Source organism: Protobothrops mucrosquamatus, unplaced genomic scaffold (assembly GCF_001527695.2).
Source record: "Protobothrops mucrosquamatus isolate PMUCROS unplaced genomic scaffold, P.Mucros_1.0 scaffold3231, whole genome shotgun sequence".
NCBI lineage: Eukaryota > Metazoa > Chordata > Lepidosauria > Squamata > Viperidae > Protobothrops > Protobothrops mucrosquamatus.
Genome location: NW_015389228.1, coordinates 116255 through 139124, shown reverse-complemented (window position 1 = coordinate 139124; position 22870 = coordinate 116255). Strand labels below are relative to the sequence as shown.

Genomic DNA, 22870 nt, shown 5'->3' with positions numbered 1-22870 from the left:
CTGGGGGTCGCCAGCCGACATTGCTTGGCCGACGGCACCCTGAGGAGACCCACTCTGTGGGAGCGTACCGGTCTATGGGAGGGAATCTGTGGCAGAAGGCGGTCTCGGAGGTAGCCAGGTCCTATGCCATGGAGCGCTTTAAAGGTGGTAACTAACACCTTAAAGCGCACCCGGAAGGCCACTGGGAACCAGTGCAGCTTGCGCAGCAGCGGCGTTACATGGGAGTGACGAGTCCCTCCCAACACCGCCCGCGCGGCCGCATTCTGGACCAGTTGAAGCCTCCGGGTGCTCCTCAAAGGGAGCCCCATATAGAGTGCATTAGGATGCACTTCAATCTTAAACAAACCTCCAAATGTGCTACTGTGAATACTGATGAACAATCTTGGTATACAGGCAGTCCTCAACTTATGACCACAATTGAGCCCAAAATTTCCATTGCTAAGTAAGACAGTTGTTAAATGAGTTTTGCCCGATTTTATGAACTTTCACAAAAGGGGATCAAAAGGCTAGTTGCCAAGTATCTGAATTTTGGTCACATGGACCATGGGGATGCTGCAATGGTCGTAACTGTGAAAAACAGCATTTTTTTTCCCACTGCCATTGTAACTTCAAACAAATGAATGGTTGTAAATCAAGGACTACCTGTACTTCAAGAAATGAGGCTGAGAATTTTCTCAGACTTGACCAAAGAGAAGGAAAAGCTGTTGGAGGGCAGAAAGTCTACAACATGTTTTAGGCAGTATGGCAAGATAACAGCTTCAGAATCTTAATTGAGTAATTAGGAGCTTTCTTAGAACTATTAAGATGGCTTTGAACATGTGAAGTGAGGAATTCTATATGAATCTGATGGAAATGTAATTGTCAAAAACTAATTTTGAAATGGGAATGTGAGGTCAGATCCACTCCGACGCTTTTAGCCTTCTGAAAGCCCTTGAAGTCATGGTGATGACAACAACCTGGGGTCCCAATGGGAGTGTGACATGTTGGAGGTAGCTAATGAGCACCTCATCTCCTCTCTGTGCATGCTTTGCTTCCTCCCTTTCCATCCCGATTAGTTTTATTTTAATTGATTTTTTTTTTTAAAAAAGTAAGCTCTTTATTGTTTTAATGTTTTACTTTGGACTTTATTCAATTTTTGTAGGCCACCTAGAGTCGTGAGTGGGTGGCATACAAGTTTGATAAACAAACAAACAAATAAACTAACTAACTAACTAACTCCAAATTATTTTAGCTTAGAGTTAAGCCACATATGCTAAACATCAGAGAATAATGAGATCTTTTTTATTTTTCCTTAGCCACACATAAATACACAGAGATTCACTTCTCCCTTCCTCCTCTACCTTTGTTTTTTTAAATCCAATCTAAGTATTGGTAGGGAATTTAAGCCTTCCCCGCAAACAAAGACAGTGTTCTTGCTCTATTATAAATAAAATCCAGAAGGCAATCATGCATTACATCTTTAATGTATTGAATAGTTTCGCCCTAAGTTACATGGAATGTGGCTGAATTTATGCATACATATATTATCAGGGCTGTGAAAAATTTGTTTGCTGACTCTCAACATGCTTTTTTTCTCCAGGAATGAGCTAGTAGGCATATTAATATACAAGCAATTTAAAGAGTACTCAGGAGAATAGCGTTATCAGTGTCAGACAGTGATTTGATTTGGGTAGACAGTGTTTAATATTGAATCCCTTCTTTTTCTCTAGAGATTTATTTTAATGCTCTGCAAACTTTTACATAAAATTATAACTGATCTTTCAAAATATTTTTCAACAAATTTTAATAGATGTTTTTAAAACCAAGAGCAAAAACTTTCTGGTAGTTAGAAAATCTAAAAAATTTAGAAATGAAGAGAAAATGTGCATATATTTCCCACCATTTTCTTCTCTGAATTGCTATTTTATTATTACTATTATTACATACTGTAGATGTATATCCTATTTTGCAGTAGTTCAAGGTAATGTGTATTTAAATTGTCCATACCACAGCTAAGTTTTTTTCTATTTCGGCTGATATGCTATTTAGTTCCAGGTAACAAAAAAAAAACCCAGAAACATTAAAATCATGATAAACAAAACAATATTCTCTAATATTTCCTCACCCAAACAAACCTACCTTGCACATCAGTCAGTACAAGTTCTGGTATTAATTGGGGTTTATATAAAACAACTCCACTTTTTCTGTTCTTGTTGAAAATAATTCTTCCCCCAATGTTTATAAATTTATATTTTATTTCTAATATATGTTTCTTGTAGGCAAATTATTTTTTTTTCAAATAATTATTTTTCTCTCCAGGAGAATTTGCTTCAGTTATATAGTACATTAACCATTTGCAATCCATAATCAGGCCCAAAATTTAGGGGGGAAATGTAGTGCCTAGTTCAGTGAAATCCCTTTTGGTTTCTCATGTCCCATGTAGAGCTTTTGTTTAATTTCATCTAACACCTCCATTTGAATCTCTCCTCTTCAATATTTTGTATAAATTTCCTTGCCTTCTGGTCAGGTTCAATCAAAATCTTTGCTATTTAAAAGTACAAATCACATCTTTCAATTTTTCCAATTGAAATGGATTTTTTTCTGCTTTAATTTCTCACTCAGAAAAAAAAATATTCTTTTGTCTTGTAGGATGTTTTTAAGATCAGTTATATATGTATTATCAGTCTTCAATAATGCTGCTGCAAAACTTGTTCATTTATCTTCTTCCTGACATAATGTACCAAAACATTCCTTCTGGTGAGGATTCATGGTGAACTAAGCAACTCTGAATTCTGGCTGTTGCACTCTCTACAGCAGGGATGTCAAATTTGCAACATCACGTGACATGTCACGACATATCGTGACTTTTTTTCCATTGCTGGCAATGGGGTGGGCGTGGTTTCGGCATGACGCATGATTTTGACACCCCTGCTCTACAGAAAAAAGAGAGATTGCCCACTTCCATTCTGGATAGCTGGCCTTCTTTGATAGATTATAGGAGCTGAGGCTTTTGTAGTTGGTTTGTTTATTGGGTGACTGGAAGTTGAGGAACTTCAAACAATGCAGCCACAAAGCAGCTGAGATGGACATGTGATTCAAATGAGCATCATTTTTAAACATTTTCAGATATAATTAATTTACCTCTAAAGAGAGATTTTTCTGAGTAGCAGGAAAAGAAAATTCCACTTAATAATTATCAAAATTCTTTCTGAATTATAAAGAAGGGGGGAAAGGTTTAGTTTTTTTTTAAATGTAAGAACTTTTGGCAAAAAGGTTATCAACAAATGGCCGTAAGAAAGTTTAATATGGATAATTAGTAATTTTGAAAGATTATTTCTTGGTGAAAATGCTTTTGAAAAAACTGGATTAATATAGAGAATGGAACCTTTTTTTTGTTTACAGTTAAAGAGAGTAAGCAGGCAATTGGTAAAGTTCACATAAAGGTAATAGGAATTAGACTGTGATGCTGCCTGTAGCTATAGAGATACTGACTATGATGTTTGGCTGTAACTATGGAGTGCCATTTGAGACAAAAGTATTAAGAGCGGAGGAAAGCAAAATAGCAAGCCTAAAGGATACCATAATATCATAAAGATAATTAAAGCAGCTGCTTCAAGATGTACCCACTATTCTGGAACAACTGCTTTGTTAAACTTCTGCGTACATAAATAAGTGAAAATTGTAATTGTATATAAATGGCTTTTTGTGCAAAGGTAAAGGAAAATTCCCCTTTATTCATAGTACTTCATGGCCAAATACAGATGGAATTTTGAACAACCGTACAGATGTGGTATGATATTGACTTATTCCTGATCATGATTTATCACTTGTTGCTTGTATGTACAGTGAGAGCTTATGCATCGGAGACAAATTCCTTGTGTGTCCAATCACACTTGGCCAATAAAGAATTCTAATTCTAATTTCTTTTCTTCCCTGTATAGTCTTAGCCCCAGTATTGTTTGGTCATTTTCTCATTCAAGTAATAATCATGTACTTACTTGTTCAAGGTCAGCTGGCTGGCTTAGATCTGAAAGAACAAATAAACTAATTTATTTATTTTATTTATTGCTTAAATTTGCATACCACTCACCTCTATGTTTAAACCTGATGTGTTTGGGAAGAAATAAAAGTTATTTATTCATTTCCAAAATGAATGTTCCATGTATGATCTGTATGTTCCATGTATGATCCATCAACCAATAAGTGGCTATGTGTAAATGTTATACGTAAATGTATATGTATATATTAAAAACAAAGAAACTAAAACAAAATTTATACATACATACATACATACATATATTTATATATGATAGAGTGAAGAAGTGAAGAGAGAAAGAGTGAGATTATATTAGACTGTATAAAAAAATAGTGTTGTATGTGCTAGTTTATATCTTGCCACCCTTCATATTCAAATACATGGATTTTTGATTATCACAGAGAAATCTTAGCATCTTTTAAAGGTCCATCTTTTCTCCCCTACTTCCTCTTTGGCTGAGTTAGTATCTAAACAATGCTATTCTGCATGGCCAAATTTGATAAGTGGGATTGTAGAGGACGTTTAAATAAATCAATTCCTCTTATGTATAAACACAATCAAAGCACAGCTTAATAAATATGACATCATGATAATAGCATGGTTCTTGGCAGGCATCTCTCCACAATTTTGACGGAAGATACTAGGTGCTTAGCAACTCACCATCCATATAAAAAGTGAACAGAGAAAGAAATTACACCAAGACATGCTTTTCAACATCAATTATGCCAAGGAAACCATTGAGTGGTTTACACTTTGCTCAGTGACAGAGAGATTTCAAAGTCAAACAAGGATCCTGCTGAAGGAGAAAATAAAAGTCATGTTTACACATTCCAGTTATTCCAACAACACAATGAAAATGCAAATGTATAAAAAGGGCTATTATACAAATTTTAAGTCTGAACAGCCCTACAATATTATAGGGACGAAAATAGGGAAGCTGAAATAAAAAGAATGTATGCACTTTCAACTGAGTGAACATTCAATATTATTTTACATAAACACAGAGAGAAGTATTGGAGTACAACTCCAATAATTATATACTAGTGTATAATGGAAGATTGTTAGGAAGCGGAAGGCACTAACTACTAAGCAATGTAACTGAGATATCCTATAACTTTTAATTTTCAATTTATTCCTGTAGCCAAAAGGAGGAGAAATTGTTTGGAGTTTGGTGCCGATCATGACATTTGAAGTATACAGAAATGGCAACTGGTGTAAAATGTGGCAGCCGGGCTGTGAGCCAGCATAATAAGTCCAGCTTGTAATAATGAGAGAGCTGCATTGGTTGACAATTGCTTTCCACAGTTTAAGATGATGGTCTTTAAATCTATGATACACTTAGAATTCTTTTTCCCCATTAGTCTTAGGCCTCATTCTTCCAATCCAGCATTATGAAATGGTTCCTACAATTGTGGGCCATGGGCTAATCGCACCACTTCTCCTTCTTTTTCCTTCCCAGTCCAAATGTTCTTGAGATCTTTCCCCATACTCAACATCGTTCATCTTTGAAATGGATCGACAAGAACCAGTCAAGTGATTTTACTGGCCCCAATGTCAGGTAGTTAAAGAGACATACATACATGCATACATGTGCACTCACACACAAATATATATATATACCATATATCATATATCATATACCATATCTATATATCTATATCATTGTATTTATATCTATCAAATAAAAGGTTGAGGGGGAATTCCTTAGGACTGGTTTTTCAAGCTATGGAACTTGACAGATATAAAGAAAGGAGGTTTGTTTGTTTGTTTTTTTGAAAGAGAACTATTCACATTACAACCTTCATGAAATTTATTACTAGATTTTGTTTGGTTTCAACATTCTTCTTTAAAAAAAAACACTCCTTTTTTTTGGTAATATGACACATCAGTTTTAGCCTGTGTCAGGCCTGCCCTGACTTGATCCTCTAGACAAGAAAGACCCTCAACTCCATTTGTAGTGAAAGGTATACTTTACTAAAAGCCAAGTGGTTTACTGTATAGCAAAGTTCGTGCGCCAAACTTTCCTGGTTAACTTTCCCCATCCAATTCCTTTGCTTTGCTGGTCCCTTATTGTCCAATTATATTTGAATAAATTGTTTTGAGAACTGTCTCTTCAACAGCGGGCTGGTTGGTGAGTTGTTGAATTCCATTCCAAGACTTTGACCTTGAGATGGTGTCTCTGGAAGGTATGATGAGTAGCTAGCTTTCACCCCTCTTGACTGGCTCTCTCCCCCTATAGTTCATGGCAGACTGGCAGCTAGAGAATATGAAGCTCAAGCGTATGATGGAAGTTCTGACTGTGGTTGGAAGATTTGCGACAAAGATATAAAACAAGGTTTAATTTGAGTCTTCATACATGGAGTCTTTTCATTTTTTTCCCCATAAATGTTTATGTACAGGGATCCCTAATGAGAGGCATAACACTCTGGACCTTTTTTTAAAAAAAAAAATAGGACAATATAATGTGATTCATCCTTGGTATACCATTATTTATTTCAATGGTGCTACTATCTACAGTTAGAAGGCTCTGTTGAAAATACAGGAAATTATAGAATGTCAATAAAGACATACTCTGGAAACAATTTGATTATTTTGATAAACTTTAGGATTGTAAAATTATACTATATTTCTACTTATTTATACCAATACAATTTTAAAGTACAATATAACCAGCAACCAAAAAGCAGCAGACTGAAACAGAATTTAAAAGATTTAAAGATTTAGGAAAGGAAAACAGATGATGTTAGGGAAAATAATTCATGAGGATATTTTAGAATTAAGATAATTCTATTTTATCTGCTATAGCATCTTTGGGAATTTTAGAAGGGCAGCTCTGAAGATAATCTCAGGATGGTAACTGCATGAGAATAGGGATTTGTGAGATTAGTTATTTTCAGATAACTGCTTTCAAGTTAAATGTAACTAGCAGACTTTAAAGCTCAACCAGATTTTGAACTGGAGATTGATTAGAAATTAATGATATAAATTAATAATTTAATAAAATTAAATTCCATGAAAGTGCTAAAGGACATCATCAGGCCTCTTAGCCCAATCCCTTTCATTTGTAAGGTAAAACCAAATTTACTATCTATATAGTGGGAAGGGAGAATGTAAACATGATCAATAAAAAAATTATACATCACTGTTAGGGTCTTTGCTATGCCTGAAATTTCCACTGTATAGTCATCCAGAGTTAGAACATATGTCAACATAGTTTTCCCTCGAGAATTTTTGTTTTACTACCTGAATAAAAAGGATACAGGGAAAAATTAAAAAAATGCCAGGTAATAATAAAGAGAATGCCATGAATAGGAAAAGAATACAAGTGCTATTTAGCTTCTTCTTGTGGTGCTTCTATTACAATAGGTATTCCTAAATTTCCTAAGGAGAAGATTGACCCCATTGATGTAGAACATGGTGATGCAATGGTTTTGCACTGCAATCCTCCCAAAGGCATCCCACCACTGCACATTTATTGGATGAATATTGGTAAGTATATGTCCTTTCCTCCTGACATCATTACAAATGGAATCTCTCTGCAAAAGTATTTCTATAATTTGAATTTAATTAAAATTGCATGTGGTTTAACAGAATGCAGTAATAAACTGAAAATTACAGATAATGAATTAGAAAATGTTAATGCTAAACTTAAAAGACAGTTGCAAAGATTAATTGCTGTTCATTAAAACACTTACTAATCTTACATCTTGGAAAAGGAAAATATAATGAATTATACTTGGATTTCATTCAGTGAATCACATTTATGTATGTATCCACATTTATGTATGTCTCAAAGCAAATGAAGTTCTTGGTTTGAGTGTTGATTTTCTCTAAAATTCCTAAGTGAACTTTTTCTAGCTCTTTTGCACTTTATTTTAAAATGGATTAATTTCCTCCCTTCTCCCTGGGAAATCTAACAAATAATAAAAACCTAGCTTGTGAACATGAAAAATATTTACTACAAATAAGAAAACAACTTATAAGAATTGTGGTAAAATCAGAAAAGCCTTAATACAAAACCCGTTTACATAGGAATAAGAGTGGTGTGAAAGATGGTTATTCTACTTGAGCTTCCTAAAACCCTTATCTTTTAAGAGGCCCATCCAGGTCATGGAAGCTGTGCCCTTCAAACAGGTGTAGCCATTTCAGTAAATACATTTTGGGTGATGAAGAAGAAGGAATCAGCATATGGCAGTGGTGGTGAACCTATGGCACGGGTGCCAGAGGCGGCACTCGGAACCCTCTCTGTGGGCACATGTGCCATTGCCCCAGCCTTGCCTCCACTCGCGATCCCCTTCTCACCAGCAGCCTCCCTGGAGGAGAGTCGCCCCTGAGCATGGCCCACACAGATCAGCACAGCCAAGGACATGGCAGCCAGGCAGTGTAGATAAGACTCTGCTCTCACACCCCAATGCGCACAGTTGATGCTGCGGGGGGTGGGCAGAGGGTGTGGCCGCCATGGTGCTGCTGGGCTGCCTGGGCAATCTGCAGCGGGCCCTTGAGACGGTGAGTGACCCTGCGGGCAGGGAGAGTGGGGTGGAGTGGGGCAGGGCACGGCAGGGGGTGGAGCGGGGCAGGGCAGGGGGTAGAGCGGGGGCAGGGCCAGTTTTTGGGCACTCGGTCTCTAAAAGGTTCGCCATCATTGGCATATGGTGTTGTTTGATGGAGCAGAAGAATCAGCATGTATAAGTTAATGCAGGAGAGGGATGAAGTCACCAAAGAAACCAAGATAAGAAAGGAGGAGCAAGGCCAGACCCTTACTGAATTCAGTGGGGTGAAATTCCTTTTATCCTTTAGAGAAGCTTGTGCTAAGAACTAGCAGCCCACCATCTCTCTCATTCAGTCCAAGTTTCTCTGTTCTCAAAGTTGTCTATGAACTTTCTCATTTTCAAATTAAAACATGGAATTATATTATGGAATTAAGTGCATGGCTACATTTAGCACATTGGACTGATTTACACGTAAGAATAAATCATATAATGAGTTCGTCTATACAAACGTAAAAAAAAATAAAGGATAGACATTATACTTTTGTATGTGCCATCCAAGCCTATTCTAATTGACAGGATAAGTGGCTTCTTGACAGCCATGACATGTAGAGTACAGGTCTGGCTTGAATAATTCTTTAACAAATGCACAATGAAAATGGTGCATTATTTTGCAAAAAAAAAAAAAAAGAATTCTGTCACAGAAAAATGTATGCAATATCAAGCTTGCAATACAGATACAGTATATATTTTACGGTGGGCAAGAGGATATCCAGGCAGTTTGTTCTACTTGTGATTTTTCCTCCCCTACATAGCATAGTGGAAAACTAGCAAATATTCTGTATATTCTTTCAAGTCACATGCATTATTAATACCGAAGAGCTATTTCCTTACCTGGGATCAAGGGTCAGATACTGAATCATTACCATTTTTCCCCCTTTTCAGACTTGCAGCATATCCCACAAGATGAAAGGGTCTCCATGGGCCTTAATGGGGACCTTTACTTTGCAAATGTGGATGAAAATGACAGCCGTAGTGATTATTGCTGCTTTGCTGCATTTCCAAAATTAAGAACTATTGTACAGAAAATGCCAATGACGTTGACGGTTACACGTTGTAAGTCTGGGAAATTGGTTCTCTTCTTTCCTTCTTCATTTCTTCCTCTATCTCCCATCTGCTCTAATGTCTGCTTCCAACCTTTGATTCTTTTGGTAATTCTTACATGTGACATGAGGGTGTTTTTTTTTAATCATCATTTTTGCTGAAGAAATATATGCAAATGTATTCAGTTCCACACTGCTGTCGTAGTGATGACAGCTAGGCCCAGCTCATAAAACTGCTGCAGCTGTTAGCTCGCCAAAAGATTTCTCTTGTTTTGTTCTGAACCTCAAAACTATAAAAATCTAACCCTGATTTGGATGGAAATCAGCTTCTTTTCAGAGGCACCAAATGATAATTTCCTTTTAATATAAATGGGAACTGAGAGTAATGTGTGCTTTCCTGTTGAACTAGCATGTGGTATATTATTGAAGGCACTTGTCAGCAATATATCTACCCATTTTATTTTCTCTTGGATGGAAAAAAAATCCATCAAAATGAGAAGACAGAATGATTTGTGGTGATGGAGCTACTGAGGGCCACTAGAAAATTTGAGAGACTTCATTTGAAACTTCCTCCTTTTTTCTTCTTGATTGTCACATATAAATTGATTGGTTCTTATCCTCCTTTATAAGTTATAGAACAAATACCCACCTCAGTTTCATCCTGAATGATTCCTCATTTAGGTAACCACTTTGGGGAAGTGTTAAAGTAATGTACACTCTTGGTGACCACCTGAATTTCACCTGCTTCCCCCCCCCCCCAAATGTGGAATTAATTTGTTATTACCTTCTGGGATTGATTTTCACTTAGTTTTATTTTTAATTTCCTAATGTAGTCCATAACTGGGATTTTCTGATGATATATCATCTGAATACTAACTGAGTTTCCTTGCTTACCTTCTATGAGCTCAGTGAAGTTTAGCTGAGGGCTACTACCTATGACTGATAAACTGTCAGAGTATGTTGCTGAAATAGACTTTGATTATGTCTGGTGTCTTGCCAAATTGGACTCTGTGGCAACATAAGATTGCCTTGGATAGCAGTTTTAATATCACTACTACGATACTGACTACATTCTTAGGTGGTTCATGACAGCTGACCCATATAATCCACAAATGTTCTTAAGATACTGCCTCACTTCTACATCCTTCAAAATCTTATTTATTGCCAAAGCCATACATGAACTTTGCTCACAACCCACATTATTGTATAACTACATTTGAACAATATGATGGGATAAGATATTACCCATTTTTTAAACACGAAACAACTTCTAACTAAACAGAAGAAGCTTAAACTTATTATTTCTGATTTTTTTTGCATTTACAGTTTAGATTTAGCCCAGTTCAATAAGATAGGATTTTCATCTTAATAATCATGTATAGGATTGTACAAAATATTGACATATACATAAAATATTGAAAAGACTAAACTATTGTGTGAAAATAAATAGGTTCTCCACTTATCTCAAGAAAGATAGGATTAAATTATTTCCCTAGTAATTAATTTTTAATGCAGAATAAAATTCTTTTCTACCATAGGACAATTCACCTAACTTTGTTTAAGTCAGGAATAATCTGTTTTCATTTTATTAAGATATAGTTCAGGATAAATTTTACATTATTTTATCATTGTCAGCCTTGGTTCTTCTACCCACTGTGATTAGAAAAAAAATCTAAAAAATGAGACATAATTTGTTTAACACATCTGTATGTCACTGCAATAGAAGAAGTAATGAGGGGCTCACACAGGACAAAAAGTAATATAAAACAATCCACTTAGAAAAACAATAGCATATAGCAATAACACTAAGATTTATATACTGCTTCACAATGCTTTACAACCCTCTCTAAACAGTTTACAAAGTAAGCATACCCCCCCCCCCCAAACAATCTGGGTCCTCATTTTACCAACCTGGGAAGGATGGAAGGCTGAGTCAACCTTGAGTCACTCAGGATCAAACTCCTGGCAGTGGGCAGAGTCAGCCTGCAATACTGCATTCTATCCACTGAGCCACCACGGCTCTTCAAAACAAAACAATTCTATGATATTAGAAAGAAAATAAACTATGGTAGCGTGAAACCAAAACACAATAAAAGATCATCACCAAAAGCAAAACAAATTCAACATTAGCATCTCACAACCAATTAACTGCTACCCCAGTACTGATTCCTATGTTGTCATAGGCAAACTGCTGCCAAATGATAGTATCCTTATGTACTGAGTGCAAGGCATGTTCTCCTTCCCTCCCTTCAAACAACAGTTGTTCCAACAGTTGCTCCTGGAAAAACATCTACTACTTTGTCTCCTTAAAATGGATTGGAAGTGGAGAGATGAGGTGAGATGTGATGGATGGCTAGACTGAAGGTTCATCCCAAGCTTGTAGAACTGTTTTTGGTTGTTTTTTTTGTATGAGCCAAATAAATCCACCTAATAATAGCAATAGTATTCAGGTTTACATATTGCCCCATTGCCTATGACAACATAAGGATCAGTAGTGGGGCAGCAGCAAAAATTGAAGCTCCAGTTAACTTGTGAGATGTTGAATTTGTTTTTCTTTTGCTGATGATGCTTTTATTGTGATTTGGTTTCACAAGAGTCTTCTGAAAGTGGAGCAGGCTTCAAGTATCAGTCAATCAATAAATAAAATCTTCTGCCTGCTGAAGGATTGGCAGAAAGGGCTTTAAATGAGCCATGATGGAAGAGCATTCTTTAAAATATTAGCTAAATATGAGATCTTTGGGTATTTGCATCATTTGTATATGTGTTCATTATCACTATGCATGCTTGCATTGCATCTTCGGCAATTATGGATTTTGTTTTAGATGGAAATAATACGATCTCAGTCCAGAAGATGAGCAGAATACTCTAGTTGTATTCAAATAGCATCCTTCCCCATCCCATTTTTACAAAGGAGGACACTTTTAGCAATTTCAGTTTCATGCGACATGGATAGAACAAACGAAGTTCACCTTGCAAATGGGTCTGCGTCAGCATAATCTGAATTCTTTACTCAGTCTGATTATATTCATCATTTATTTGATAAATTTCATCACCATTCATGTTTCCATTTGGTCTCCATTTCTGTCTGTTGCAGTAAAATATACTAATGATTCCAGTTCATCTAGTGCAGCCAAGGGTAAGTTGTTACTGTTTAACATTTCATGCCTCAATTCAGTTTAAAATGAATAAAAGATGCTACTTAAAATATATTGCATTTTACACAGAAATATGCAAATGACAGGATGTATGTATGTGTGTGTGTGTGTTTGTGTGTGTGTGTCAGTTTCCCTCCATATAAGTGAAAACAGTAATTTGGTATGATTACCCAATAAAACAGGAATAGAAAACTCCAAATTTTGGATCTAGTCCAAGCTGCCAAGATTCCCCATGTAGCCCAACGTTCTCCAATAAGATTGATTATTGATTGTGTGCCACCATGTTGTTTTGAATTTCTAATGACCATATAGATTTCCTTCAAAATCTCTAATAAGAAGCGGAACCCAAAGGATACTTTCCCAAGCCTCTTCCTGCTTATAATTTCCATGTTCCTTCCATGTTCATAGGGAAAAAAAACAATTTAATCTCTTTTTGGAAATGTTGTGAGAAACTATAATTAAACTAGCTAATTGGAAAGATGAAGAATATAACTTTTCTTTAGGCCAGATGACACTGAGGGGTAGAGCCTCAGGAAGAGGAGGTCCTTCTCTCCCCCACTTATCTCTAAACCCTGCAATTATCCAACATTTCTTCCTCCTCCTAACCTTCTTATCATAGGAGTCTACTTGAGGATGTTGCCATTTCTTCTCATTTTCAAAGCTTGTACCTTTAACTTGAAGCCCACAAATTTCACAATTAATTCTATTTCTACTATTCCTACAATGTCAAGAATATACTGCACTCATACATTTTATCCACAAATTACAATTAACATACCACATTCTATTGTATAGTATTTTGTTTGCAAACTTTAGAAGTATATTCTAAAGCAGCTGAAAAAATCAACCCAGCAGGAAAGAATATCCTATTATAATATGTAGATAACATGTAGAACATATGTGAATGAATTAGCACTGTTATTTTTATTGAACATTCCTGATAAAATCAGGAAGAGTTGAATTAATCTTCTTTCAAAAGTTCTGAAATTACTTTTCTCCCTTTTAGCAAATTTAATCAAAGAAAGAAAACCCAAGCTTCTTGTCCCTGAATCTTCTGGTCCCAGTTCAGAAGTGACATTTATGAAAGGAATGGATCTTTTTCTGGAATGTATTGCTGAAGGACTGTGAGTATTCATATTTTATAACTTGACTTGAAAAATAACAGCAAAGAAAAAAAAAACCACAGCAATATAGTCCTCAACTTATAACAAATCTTTGACTTGTTCAAAATTATAACAGCACTGAAAAAAGTGAGGTATGGCCATTGTGATCAAACTGGTTGGCAGCCGATTCATATTTATGATGGTTCATAAATATGTGGGGTGATGTGATCACCTTTTGTGACCTTCTGACAAGCAAAGTCAATGGGGAAGCCTTATTCACTTAACAATAATGTTACTAACTTAACAACTGCAGTGATTCACTTAACAACTGTGGCAAAAAGGTCATAAAATGGGGCAAACCTCACTTAACCATCTTCCTAAATTTTGGTCTCAATTGCAGTTGAGGACTACCTGTTAGTAACAAAGAAGCAAAAGTAATTTATTTATTTTTTTTTAAAAAAAAGATACCTAAAGTTACAGAAAGATATTGTAAATATTTGGGCTTCGTCAGCCCTATTATATTTTTAGGAACTTGGAACTGATAGTAACCTGACCATTGGCATGTTGCCATCCCAACAGGTGGACACAAGAATAAGCTGACGTGATTCTGCTCTGTTTATGCCATGCACAGTGTTGGCAATAGCAAAGCCAGCTGGAAATGCTAAGTTAGCAGCCTGGCCTGAATGTCTCTCTTTCTTGTTATGAGAATTCACAGTTATTCTGCAAAACACAAAGTTCTTTTTATATTTAATCGTTTGGAGAATTTGTGCTGGCTAGGAAGACAAAGAATTGATTATTGCCCTTCCAGCAAAATCTTTAACCCCATTTATGATTATAAAGCCATTGTGGACTAGATGAAATAAGCTCAAGTTCTTAGTAGCATTCTAGACTATTTTTAATCTATAGTAGCCGATCGATAATGCTGTGTATATTTTTACTTATTTTGAAAAAAAAAGACAGTATAGTTTCCAGGAAATACAAATCCCATAGGTTTTTGCAACAAAACAGGCACATGGTTATATGGCTGGTGATTTGTCTTAGTGTGATAGACAAACTGAGTCAGTTTGCTTAGAAGAGCAAACATGTTACCATTATGTCACCAGCATGATTCAGAATTCAGATACATATTAATGAAGAGATCTTTAAAAAAATTGGTTAAAAGTGCATTTTGCTGAACTGAACCCAGTTACCACATATACAACAGTTTCTTCCATTGTTTTTTTCCCCTAATATACATAAAAGAATCAAAGTGTTTCAGCTATTTCCTCAGAGGAGAGCAAAGATAGCAGATTTTAATTATTTAAAATTTGGGCAAAATTATTCCAAATACAAAATGAACACTACAGTATAAATTAAATGAAGCCTCCAATTAACTGTAACTGTGGATATTTGGTATCTCCGGCTTGTGATGACTTTGCTGTTCCTGAGATTGTGGAAAATAGGAACCATATTTTGCTGGAGGACCTGCTTTAGCTAAGAGGAGGAGAGAAGGTTTGAAAATGTGTATATAGCAATGAAAAGTTTGATAAAAATGGCACTTCAGATAATTTGTGGAGCTTAATTCCTTAACTTAAGCAGAGTTTGCAAATAAAAGAAAAAAGGAAAAGGAAAATCACAGTGGGAAAAAGGGAGAATATACTCTCTATATTTGGTATTTATTTGTTTGTTTATCAATTTTTAAAACCACCCATCTCCCTCACAGAGCCTTTGTATAACCTGCCTTGTACTGTTCTCAAGAGAGCATTCCCCTCAGTTTTATCTTAATCCACAAAGAAAAAAGATAAAGAGGTTTTGCATTTTAGTACTCTTTTCTGCTTGTCTTTTTCTTTGTGGCAGCCATTTTCTCTTAAGTACAGTGGAAACTTTTGTTGAAATCATCACCAGTGACTTTCCGCATTTCTAATATGCTTCAGTTCTGGTGGTGACCTAAGATTATCCTTTTTTTTAAAAAGACTGTCATTTCTCAACTAAACCCAAGAGGGCGTAGTAATTTGTTCAAAAAATGCTGCAGCTAGCTCTGTGGCCCTCAACTCTATGGTTTGACAGTGCAGTAATATTCACATTTTCTGCTTTTAGCAAGCTAGCAGATTCCGAATCTTTGCATGCCTAAATACACGTATTGTTGCACACAGTTTATCTCTGATACCCCATGCTCTTCATGGCACAATAGGTGAACTGACTGTGTTCATTATGATTTGCTTGTAAATATATATATTTTGAAATAATGCATATTTTGAAATAATGATGTGTTGTTGACTTATAGGTGGCAAATATGGAATAAGAAATAAGTATGGGGAAGAATACTTTAATTGCAATTTTCCTGGGTTATTCCTAATCAGTGTTTAAGCTTCACTTCATGCCCAGTTCTTTGATGCACAAGACAAGAACACAGAGAATTTGTAAAACAAGCAATGATTTTACTTGTCTCCAAAACCATTGCAGCTTTTAAGGGATATGCCACAGCTTACTGTGATATATAACATTTATTTATTTACTTAAAGAAAAGATTTATATGGCCATTCAACATTATATATAAGCATTAGTTGGCATCTACATAAGGTAGAACTCTTGAACGGAGGGGGGGGTAAAACCCATGTTATTTTTTAACATAAATATTTTCTTTCTTTTTTAAATTTATCCTAGCCCAACACCCCATTTAACATGGAGAAGGATTGACAGAGGCAGCATTTTCAGAGGAGTCACTGAGACTTTTGGAAAAGTTTTGAAAATAGAACAAGTTACTAGAGATGACGAAGGAACCTATGAATGTGTAGCCTCAAATGATTTAGGAGAAACAAAGCATGAGTTCAAAGTTGGTGTTGAAGGTAGGTTCAGTTATCCCGAAATGACTGTATTAGGAAAATTGTGTGTGTGTGTGTGTGTGTGTAAGCTTTTCAGATAGATATATTATTCTTATTCATATCCAAATCCCATCTGGTGCTGGTTTTGAACCTGGCAATCCAAACTCTAGGTAGTTTTCTTACCTAATAAATATTACTCTTGCTTTTCAAAATAACAACAACAACAGCAACAACAACAACAACAACAACAACATTTATTTAAAAGCCTGATGGTCTAACATGAAATTACTTTTAACATGATTGTACACTATAACCATTTAAGACTGTTTTTGGTAATATACACAGTATACTTAATATTACAAAACAGTTTCTAATTGCTCATTTCTACTATTACATGAATAAAACCTTTTATTTATTTATTTTTACTCCTTATACAATTTCTGATAAAAATACAATTCAATATAGGGTGTACATTCTATGGTTATTTCAGTTTATCTGCTATGTAAGATTTTTTATATATATAAATTATATAATTATGTTAAAAATTCAAATCCTGGGTAAAGCCATGCAGTAAAAAAATAAATAAATGTGAACACCAGGATAATATCAAACTAAAAATCGTTTAATAAAACGCTGAGCTTTCGTCGGTCAACACTACCGCCATCATCAGAGCATAAGAGTAGGTCAATGGGAGTCCCCTTTTTATAATACTGGCCAGTTTTGCGCACGGCTCCTGGACCTGGTCATCGGTCCATCCAACATCCTTAATTGTTTAACTCCTAGGGGGCACGCATTGGCTGTTCCCTTGGTGTTTTTCAAGGCTGCTATTCCATTATCCACTTTTCTTCCTCCAATCCCTCCCCTCGTGCATGCACCGCTGTCTGTTGTCCCACCATTGATTACTAAAGCTGCTGTTCTCCCTTCCCCCCTTCTTTGGCCGGTCGCTTTCTTCGTGTGTGTCCAATTATCTGCTTCCACCCCATTGAGTCTCGGGCTTGCTGCTCTTTCCTCCCCCTGTTTCCTTTCGATCGTTTTCCTCATGTATCTGTAGTCATCTGCCGTGTCTCCATTGGTTTTTGGAGTCGCTTTTCTCTCCTTCCCCCCTTTTTTAGTATTCGTTTTATTCATATGCCTCCAACCATCGCATTGTGCTAAACGCTCTAGTTCATTTCCTCTCTTCACCCCCATCCCGGATTGTATTCGTTCCTTCTCTACGGGGCTGTCAATGTGCTGTGTGTTTAACCCGGTCCTCCTGCTCCTTTGCCCTGTTGTTCCTGCGCGTGTGTGGGCATTTCCAGAGTAGTCTGCCAAGTGTATTCAGATGTCTGTCCCGGGGGCTTCTGGCAGATACGTTCTTATATTCGCTCCTCTGCTGGGGGGGCGTTGTTTCACTCCGGGAGTGCTCCAGGGCATCCAGGGGACCTCCTTCCCGCTGTTCACTCTGATCCTTCTCTTATCCATTGTTCGTAATCCTCGCCTCCGCACCACCAAACCATCTGCAAACTGCCCATTGGACTCTGCTCCCCCATTTAGTAACTCTCTTGCTTTTTTTGCTCGTGTGCAAGCTCCCAAAGGGGAGTCCTCTGCCGATCGTTCGCAGGTACTCATTGCGAGGTTGTCAGTGAGTTGTGGCATTACTTTCACCCCATCCTCTCCTAACTCCGTGGGGTGAGTTGGATTGTGTATGTCTAAAACATTTTTGGGGTGCACTTTCTGTCCCCCTTTCTCTATTCCCCTTTCGGTATGCACTGTTAGTCTGTTGTTACTTTGGCAGGTTGTTCTCTCTATTGCCATATTTCCCTGACCTTGTGACGGATGAGTAAATTGCTTTCATTGGGATTCATGGCGTTGTTTGTCCCATGTTCTCAACGTCTGATGTGCTGGGCAGAGTTCTACATGGCGGTTTACAGAGTTCTCATCAGAGAGCCAAGCCTCTTTAAGTAGGCAGCCTTCTTTGGTGGCATCCCTAGATAAGGTTTGTACATTAGCAAGATCGAACTTGTGACCAAAATTGGAAGGAAAGAGCAGCAAGCCCGAGACTCAGTGGGGTGGAAGCAGATAATTGGACACACACGAAGAAAGCGACCGGCCAAAGAAGGGGGGAAGGGAGAACAGCAGCTTTAGTAATCAATGGTGGAGGAAGAAAAGTGGGTAATGGAATAGCAGCCTTGAAAAACACCAAGGGAACAGCCAATGCGTGTCCCCTAGGGACACTACTCTTATGCTCTGATGATGTCAGTAGTGTTGACCGACGAAAGCTCAGCATTTTATTAAACGAGTATATATATATATTATAGAAAACTATTCTGAAAGCTAACAAATTAAAATCTTCTGAAATGGTTCCATACATTGATCAGTATACATCAAATCAAATCTTAATTAAAGTCAAAGACCAGCATAATGATCAGTACAGTGTATTTGATTCTCGGCTAAAATCAATCATTTTTTTCACACATATATCATTTCTATGGAACAAATCATGCACAGCTTATATGTTAAATTACAGCTGTCTCATCTGAAACAAATCATATTGGCTATGAAAGTTTTCTCCTCACATCAATTGTTTTGCACAAATATTTGTTGAGAAAAAACATATGTCCTCTCCCCATATGTTCTGATGTGCAGAATCAACATTTATGTCTATTCTCCACACAATACTTATTTTAAAGGATCATTGGAATCACAATTTTTTGAAGATACTTCAAAATAATTATTAAATATCTATAGTTTCCTCAACTGCAATTGGAAGAGGGAGCCCTTATAAAATTTGTTGTGGATATGCAACACCATTACCAAGGAATTCCAAAGTCAATACAGCGACATGTGAATGAACATGCATAGAACTGCATTTTTTGCATAGTGAAATTGAAATAAATAACTCTAATGAAGAGCTCTTGTGCTAAAATCATTACAATTGTATTACTGATGCACAAAAACCTCACAAAATACATTGTATCTTTATTTTTGTGCTTCTCTTTTCCTGCGACAAATTGTACTGTACCGAAATTTTCTTGTACAGCTTTTTAACTATTCACTTTCCCCTATAAAGAAGAAAAATGCTCATGATAATGTCCAGGATTGTGGCTTGTATTGTAATGGAAGACATGTAACAATTTCAATACATTCATTTCACCAGAGAGCTTCATGAAACTTCCCATGAATTTTTTTGGGATCAGACATCAGGGAAAACCATGCCAGACAGGCTGTAGAATAAGAAAGAAATTAGGGGAACTAGGAAATACAAAACTGCTTGTGTTTTATATATAGGGAAAGAAAACTGTTAGGAAAGCCAGATAGATTTTGGAACAGTTTTGTCTTGCTTCATTGAATAGAATAATTTATGATAGTCTGTGATCTGCCGTGCTTTATTTTTAAATTTTTCATCTTCTTACTCTAATTTTTTTTTCTGGTGATTCTTTTCTTATAAGATAAATTATTTAGAAAATGACCTAGACTCTATGTTTTATCTCCAAATAGTACAAAGAAAGTAATATAGAAGTATTATCTTAAATATATATTGTAGGATTTTCTGATTCTAAATCTTTCTTTCTTCAGAGACCAACACTGTTCACATATTAATCAAGTAGGCCTTGGCTTCCCTCAGAGTTACATTCAGAGTAATGGACTAATGGGGTAATAAGTGTCTGATAGAGCCGAACATCTGTTAAACATGAATGGAGCTTTATGCATGCATATTTTACATAATTGTATATGTGCAAAATGATAAACTGGACATTTTTTTCATTTATTTATTAAACTTCTACATGGCCCATCTCACCTAAGTGACTGGGCTGTTATGCCTGTAGGGAGCTATACAGTGAATAGGCAATTGTCAGTCACATTCAAAATATATTATACAAGGTTCATTAAATGGAAATATTGCTATATAGCACTGAATAAGTCAATTACCAGGATAGATGCATCATGCTAAGACACTTTGTTTAGGTTAGCACAATATGTCCAAACAAAGAAAAACTCATGGTTCAGTGTAATGTGTGAACCCAGTTAGAGACAGCATGCTAAAAATACAGGGCTTTTGGAGATAGGGAGTAGGGACAGATAAGGAAGCAGACCTAAAAATGATTAAGCACCTGCACTTTGTCATTATTTTTTCCAGATTGTGAGGTTTATGGCTGGCCACTGAGGATTTTTACACACATTTGCAGCCATTATGCATCTGGCATTTTGTGCAAATTTGCCATAATAATTAGAGATACATCTTAGTTTTTCTTGACATAATCAACTGTTTGACCTAAGAAAAATGAGCAAAACATTAAAATGAATATGTATGTTTCTTGTTTGGTAATGATGTATAGCCTACTCCTCTTACTTTCTCAGTACTAGAGGGAATTTATAGATAAAAAACGCTTTTCAAGTAATGTTCTTCTTATTTAAAAAGACCACTTTTTAAGCATATGTGTAATAAAATTACTTATGCTTTTTCATTGGACTTTATAGAGTATATATGTGTGTGTGTATTTGTGTTGGGCAGGCATGTATGTGCCCAAGAAAATTAAAGATGCTGCATAGGGTATGAAAATATCTCTACAATTCAAATTGCTGACTACTAGATATAATTCCAGATGGCTTAAAATATCTCTACAATAGCTGTCTATTTTAACAATCTGGAAGAAGTGCATGAAAACATACTGAAAACGTAAAGTGTTCAAACTAAATGCAAGAGCTGCAAAATTTACCAATTGGCTAAGGAAATCAGTGTAATTAAGCGGCATAGAATTATGGTTCCAAATTCAGTCAAAAACCATTGCTCTATTAAGTAGGATACAGCAGATGTATGTACATCTGCATTTCCTTAATGCCAACATAGAGCAATATCATGAGCAATAAAAGCTGCTAAACCAGCTCAGTGGGATTGACAAGATTTCTACTTATTCTCAGAAGTTTTCTAAGCAACCTCTTTCCTCCCAACCCCCCCCCCCCATGTCCAACTCCTTTCCATTTCTTACAATTGTGGACTGCAAAATTGTCAGTACCATTAATCAGAGGTGACATCTCCATCCCTTTCCCTCATAACCTAAGAGCTAGTGCTCATTTGGTGGAAGTATTTCACTTTGTCGACTTTATAAGCTATAATTGATTCCATTGGACCTCAGTCAAATTATAACCAAGTTCGAATATTCTTGCTATTCTCTTCTAAGGATATAGCCCTAGGTAAAATATAAGTCAGTCCAGATACAACTGACTGCATAGGTATTCACTGTTCTTTTTACTCTGTACTGCTTTTTTTTTTTTTGATAGTAGGAAGAAGAAAATGTCTAAACTGGAAAATAGGAATTTGTAGGAATGTAAACAGGAAATTTCAATTGGAAATTTATCTAATTCATTGTATGTATCCTGGAAACAGAAAGCAATTCCTTCAATACTTTCCTAATTTTTGCAATGCAAATGGATGTATTAAGGAACAACATGGACTAAATAAACCTAACATCAGGGCAAAAATGAAAATAAACTTGAAATTTGACAGATAATGTCCTTCTCTGGGATTTGCTTCCTCTTGCACAGGAAGAGGAAGAGAATAATTTGAAGACAGAAAATGCTGGACTATGCTTTCAGATAAGGATTGATGACAAGAATATTTACTTTCTATCACTTAGATTCTTATTTAAAAACTAAGACATACTGGGGCACCTGGGAAAAGCTGCCTTACTGTTTTCAGGGGACAAATGTGTGTATTACTAGTAAGGCTGTGCTTTTTCTATCAAAGGCCATTTCAAAGAGGAATGAATATTTAGGTCAGAATAGGGTTAACTATAGGACTGATGAGTTACTATGAATATGTTCTATTGTTTTCTTTGCATTTAGTGGTATATTTCTACTAGCTTTCTACAGGTAATCCTTAACTTACAACAGTTCATTTAATTCATTCAAAGTTTCTATGGCACTGAAAAAAATGACTTATTTATTTATTTATTTATTTATTTATTTATTTATTTTTTAAATTTATATCCCGCCCTTCTCCTTGCGGACTCAGGGCGGCTAACAACCAGATAAAAATACAAAAATACAAAAATATCAACTACAAATTTAAAAGTTAATTAAAAGGGAAATATTCATAATTGGTCTAATTAAAATTATAATTAAAACCCCTCTAAAAGTTTTCCCCTAGGCCAGTCCCGCAAGCTGGAATAACCATGTCTTAAGGGCGCGGCGGAAGGAAGGGAGATCAGGGATCACCCTGATCTCTG

The 22870-nt window shown here is 36.1% G+C and overlaps 1 protein-coding gene across 1 annotated transcript in view; it reads left to right on the top strand.

The window, feature by feature from the left end:
* The window catches only part of CHL1 (cell adhesion molecule L1 like), an 84002-nt gene that overhangs the window by 9764 nt on the left and 51368 nt on the right, over positions 1-22870 (top strand). Inside the window, exons 4-8 of the mRNA XM_015826678.1 lie at positions 7382-7504; positions 9448-9618; positions 12700-12741; positions 13767-13884; positions 16507-16688. Coding sequence (XP_015682164.1) covers positions 7382-7504; positions 9448-9618; positions 12700-12741; positions 13767-13884; positions 16507-16688 — 636 coding nt within the window. The remainder of the gene's footprint in view (positions 1-7381; positions 7505-9447; positions 9619-12699; positions 12742-13766; positions 13885-16506; positions 16689-22870) is intronic.